At 38.5% G+C, this 5,648-nt stretch overlaps 1 protein-coding gene, 1 long non-coding RNA gene and 1 pseudogene across 2 annotated transcripts in view; 1 reads left to right on the top strand and 2 right to left on the bottom strand.

The window, feature by feature from the left end:
• Positions 1 to 2,114, bottom strand: LOC133716497 (protein PLASTID TRANSCRIPTIONALLY ACTIVE 7-like; annotated as a pseudogene).
• Positions 2,115 to 3,183: 1,069 nt separating this feature from the next.
• On the top strand, positions 3,184 to 3,939 carry LOC133713453 (uncharacterized). The gene is made up of 2 exons (XR_009848027.1): positions 3,184 to 3,614; positions 3,730 to 3,939. It is a non-coding gene; the product is annotated as an uncharacterized LOC133713453 (long non-coding RNA).
• Positions 3,940 to 4,307: 368 nt separating this feature from the next.
• The window catches only part of LOC133716496 (putative B3 domain-containing protein At5g58280), a 1,899-nt gene continuing 558 nt past the window's right edge, over positions 4,308 to 5,648 (bottom strand). The window contains exons 2-4 of the mRNA XM_062143203.1: positions 5,363 to 5,522; positions 5,007 to 5,216; positions 4,308 to 4,617 (exon numbers count right to left, since the gene is read on the bottom strand). Coding sequence (XP_061999187.1) covers positions 4,387 to 4,617; positions 5,007 to 5,216; positions 5,363 to 5,522 — 601 coding nt within the window. The 3' untranslated portion in view covers positions 4,308 to 4,386. The remainder of the gene's footprint in view (positions 4,618 to 5,006; positions 5,217 to 5,362; positions 5,523 to 5,648) is intronic.

The following is a 5,648-nucleotide window of genomic DNA, read 5'->3' as shown; positions in this document are numbered from 1 at the left end:
ATGAACAATCTCATTTATGTAGTGTAACGGGAGAAGCAAAATTATTGCAGGGATAGATTTGAAACAAAAAGTATTACAGAAGAATACCATCTAGATTAACATTACAACATGAACAACACAAAATCAAGTATAAAATTCTTTCAACCACGACGGCCCTGGTTTGAAGGGGTCAGATCGATTCTTTATATGCCTCAGGTCTATAAAACCCAGCATCATTCACACGGTTACTTAGCACCTGAAGGATGGCTTTCATCTTACTGCCATACTCATCTCGGTTGTTCTCAACATACTCGTTGGCCTTGGCCGCAATTTCATTCACAAAATCAAACCGGTTGTCCTCTGAGAGTAGTAGTCTCTCGATGTCCATTCCCAAGAGCTGTCCTCCATCCTTTACCTTCCGAACCTGTTCCTCCAGGAAAGGCATTCTCTCCATTTTGTATCGCAACATGTCATCCTTCTTTGTCTAAAGCATGGAAAATGTGCACATGTTTAGTCAATGCTCAATAGCACAGTATGAGAAGGTTCTGACTTGCAGGGTTACAACACAGTAATGATCACTCAAGCAAGTTTCCTTTCCAGATCTCAACCTAAATTTTCTTTTCAAATTGGTAACAATATGATATTAGACTGCGTAGCTAGTAGCTGAAATTTATCACTAGTCACAGAATTTCTGGGAAAAAGGGAAATTTGCATATAAAATACTCTCCAGTTCTACACACTACGATCCATACGAAAGAACCTCAAACTTTTATTAAGCAATAGAAATCATGTTTTGCCATTAGAAACCAACCAAACAATAGAATCATCGACTTAACTTACAATACTTGACTATCAAATATTCTCACCTCCAATCCAACCCCTTACTGTAACAGACTAAGAGCCTGTTTATGCTCAAGCACCATCAACCAAATCTATACTGTAATTTAAATTGCTCAAACCCCATCCTTTAATTCTTAAAAGTCAAAAGTTATGTACTTTTAAATTTATTATGTTTCTCTTACACTAGACACTCAACCAAGTTCACCTTCCCACATTTCAATCCAAATCCTCTTTTTGGATCGAAATCAACATGAAAAGTCCAGACTGTATAAGACTACATGCCTGGTAGCAGCCACTGAACTTGTCACGAGTCAAAGAATCCCATCTCAAGATGTCACCACATCCAGTTACACACAACTCAACTCAATATGAGAAAAACCTCACTTCTTCATGTCTTGCTCTTAAAAACAAACCAAACCTCACTTCTTCAAGTCTTGACCACCACTAACAATTCCACTAGTTTTTTTCAAACCCCATTATTACTTCCCAGAATTCACTTCTTTCACTTCCATCATAACATAAACATCAGATAGCTCAATCAATTAGGGTTTTTCAAACAGTACCAGTTTCCTTCGACGCCAGACGCTCCGACCTTTCCCTTTCCTTTGCTCCCCTGAAATCACCTGTTTGAGACATTATTCTGTGAAATGAGATTATTCTGTTTGAGACATTGAAACTGAAAAGCACACATAAGATCAACAAAAGAAAGCACTCCATTTCATTCCATCCGACATTCTTCTAACTATGATAAACAGTCGAGGGAACCTTCCTTTCCTTTTAGCCCACAGAAAAAACGAGTTCCCAGTAAACATGAGGCATATGCCAGCAATGCTGCAACATTAAGAGTAAACCAGAGTCACTAGTAGAAACGGGAAAAAGAAAAAAAAAAAAAAGAAGCAAAAATCCCAATTATGGTATCTGGTATACAAAGAACAATAAAACAACTAACCAATTAAACAAGGAAGTGTATTCTAGCAAGCCTTGCAGAAACCCAGAAACAGAAAGAAAAAAAGTCCCAAATAGGGAAAAAAAAACCCTAAATTTTGTAATTGGAAATCAAACAAATCAGAAAAGAGAGAGAACCCATACTCTAGATGTGCTTCTTTGCTTCCAAGTCTCCAACTTTTGACGCGAAGTTTTCAAGGGAGGATGGGACCATAAGAGAACTACAATTTTCATGAGAGGAAGAAAAAAAGAAAGATTGGGTTGCAACAATCGTGCAACCTGAGACGAGTTTCTAGTATCAATAACGAGAAGACCTGGATTTTGGGTGGAGAACCAGACTTTGGTTGCATCGCTGGGAGTCGGGTTGGAGAACTGGATTTTGGTCGGAGCAGTCGAGACGAGAACTCTGGTTTTGTCATTGACTCAGAGGAGTCGGGTTGAAGCACAGAGCTATATATTTGACCCGCGATTGTTTTTGGAAAATCTCGATCTGAGCCGTTTGTTTTCATTTAAAGCAATGGACGGGTGAGAATGGCACATCCGCAGATCAAGTATATCACGAACGTCCTCTTTGGAACCTTGCTGTATATATATATATATATACAGCAAGGTTCCAAAGAGGACGTCCTTGCTATAGTTAAGTTGCGGATGGGTCAAGCACAGCCGTCCATTGCTTTAAATGAAAACCAACGGCTCAGATGCAAAGTCTCCAGAAACCATCGCGGGTCGAAGCCTAAAGCCTCAAACCCACTGTAGAGTCTCCACTGTTTTGTCGATGCAACCAAAGCTCTAGTTCTCTTTCTCCACCCAAACTCCAGGTCTTCTCATCTCCACGACAAGAAACTCATCTCAGGTTGCACGAACCCAAAACCATTAACATGGCCGGAGTGATTCCACCGGCGACGCCTGATATTAGTCCCCGCCGAACCTCGTCATCTCCTTAGTCCTCCTCACTGCTGCTGTTTGGGTTCGAGGATGACGCGGTCAACGGAGCTCATCACCGGTGAAGACCCCGATGAAGGTCCCCAAGTGGCCGTATAAGGTAAAGCTTTGAGTTTTCTGGGATTACTGAAGATTTGGGATTACTGATTTTGTTTTTGGGATTACTGATTTTTCTGCAATCATCTACAGGTGACTCCTGTTGATTTTTGTAGAGATTATGTCGGGTTTGCTTTTTGAGATGAATGTGGCTGATGGGTTTTGAGGAATATGTTGTAAAGTTTTGGTCTTTGAATGGGGTGGCATCAATTTAGTTGATAAAAAATAAGAATAATTGGGTTTGTATATGTAGAATTGTTTGATTGAGTTGAGTTTAACTTAGCATGTGAAGTTGTAGAATTGCATCCATAAACTGCACGTTGATCCCTCGAGTTTGTTTGATGGTTAGTGTTGGCAGATTGAGTTTGTAGTCTTAGTGTGAATCATAACCATTGTTCAGTGAAATGTGCGGTCTTGATTGATGATTTGATAATGGATTTAAGCTCGTGATAACAAGCGGAGTGAACATGTAGAATTGAACATATAAATTGATCTTTTGTGCCTGGACTTTGTTCATATTTTGTTTTAGGTGTTGAAGCAATTCATAGTGAGCAGTTGGTGTTGGTTCTTTGCATTCATTTTAGTTCTGCAGAAATTCAACATGTGTTATTCGCTTTGTGTCTTGTTTTGTTCCCTTGGTAGCTCATGGTATAGTGTGTTGATCCTTTGTATTGTATATTCATTGGTTATGTAGAATTGAATCTTACGTTACAACTTTGTTAATTTTCAGGGGATTTACCAAGTTCAACCGTGTTGACTATGTAAGATTGAAGTCAGAGGCACGCATTCTTCCTGATGGTGTCAATGCCAAGGTTAGTAAATTTCTTCCACATCATTTTTTATCATGTGGTTAATTTATTTCTCTTTTAAATATGGGTTCTACGAATCTCAATATATGAACTAACAATTTTTATGGGGTTATTGCAGCTCTTGGGATGCCACGGATCTTTGGCTTTGCGTAAACCTGGTGAAGCTTTCATTGACGCTGCTGCTTAGAATATCTTTGTCTAGGAATTGAATTCGTGTAATCCAATTTCTTTTTGTGCTTTAAATTCTGTTGACTCTGAAGTTTCGAGTGCTTTAAATTTGCATTTGTATTTTAATGACTGAAGTTTATGTCTTCAATTTGGTACACAAGTTTTGTATTTTAATGACTAAAGTATTTTGCTTAAACATTCTGTCTATTGTGGATGGTCCAGTTTTTCTCATCAGAAAGCTGTTGGTTGGATTATATATCGTTAAGCTACCAATATTATCTGATTGCCTTGCCAACTCTAAATCCTAGATAACTACATCGTAGGTAACTTTTGGGGCATAACCAATTTGGTTGATAAACGTTACCATACATCTGGATACTCAATGCATGCATGCATGAATGAGAATTCACCACAGCATCAACCCGGATCATTAACATACTGGAGCTGGATAAAATCTCTCATATTAGAGTCAAAATACTCGACGGTTGATTAAGTACCTTAAGCACTAAACTATTCCCCTCTTTTCTATATCACCATATTCTGATCATGTTCTGATCGATTTCAGGGGATGCCAAAACTTGTGAAGCTTTCCTAGTTACAGTTCACCCTATGCTCTCTTCCTGAGTCTATATGGTAGTACAACTTCACTTTTTGGGCTCTCTGGTAGAAGCTCTGGGGGTGTTTTCATGTTGATTATTTCAGCAGTGGTAGCTTTCTTTGACCTTTGTTTTTTGTTAGTGTCTTGGTCAGGCTTCTTGGCTGCCTTTGATGGCTTTCCAGCACTCTTCACTTTGTCCTTCTTGCAATGTTCTTGATTTGTCACCTTAACTATGTAGATCTGCAGATATAAAATAAAATCAATATCTGAAAAGATATACAAATACACATTCTCAACCACATTTAAACCGGTCTACAGATGACATAAAATGTATATCAGTTGACTTAAAATGATAATCTAATAGTACGCATCAATCTACCAAACTTAAAGCTGATGATACAAGTGTGGAGGAAGAATGCTTATACTCGAGCAATGGGGAACTGCAACAGTATATACAGGTGCTATTAAACAAATAACTGATCAGCACATGCCTTAAAGGCATTAACAGTTTGACTTTCCTAACAGATTTTAATTAATAACCCACCCGAATGTGTGATTTTAGACTGTAAGCTACATGGTACAGTATCTTAGATGTAAAAATGCAGTTAGTAGGTTTTTATATGGCCTACCTTAAACCTTGTGGGTTCAACCAATTCAAACACAAGTGCATCACCATCGTCCAACTTGTGTTCCAATGCAAAACCTCTCCAACCACCACTAAGACCAGTCCTCTTGGCAATGTATTTAGCATCATATTCATTTCCATCTTCATCCTCTAGTATCAGTTTAGAGTCCGGTGATTGTGGGAGATGAGTCTCACAGAAATTAGAAGGAAGACCCTTGTAATCGGAACAGGAATTAGTAAACAAGTAGATTAGCAAATCAAGCAATAATACTAGTCCTGCCACAATATGAATCGATATTGGCATTGTAAACTAAAACCAACCATTAATAAGCTAAAAACACAAACTTCATTGCAACTCACCAACCAAAAACAGCTATAGACATGAGACCGAACCATCGATTTGACAAAAGATGGATTTTCAGATTGCAGACTCTCTTGAAGCTGCTCTGCAGCTTTGAAAGCGGCACTCCTTTCTTCATAAGAAGCCATTCGGCATTCCTCCAAAGGCCTTGCAAGGTAGCTGTAAATATATTTCGGAACATCACTACCAACATCTTTACAAGAGACACAATTAAGCTTCCATAAATTTCACAACAAATATCTACTCTACCTTCCAAATGAAGATGAACTTGACCTCAACCTCTTC

Source organism: Rosa rugosa, chromosome 6, assembly GCF_958449725.1.
Source record: "Rosa rugosa chromosome 6, drRosRugo1.1, whole genome shotgun sequence".
NCBI lineage: Eukaryota > Viridiplantae > Streptophyta > Magnoliopsida > Rosales > Rosaceae > Rosa > Rosa rugosa.
The sequence above is the reverse complement of the archived record's forward strand: the minus strand, read 5'-3'. Positions and strand labels throughout refer to the sequence as shown.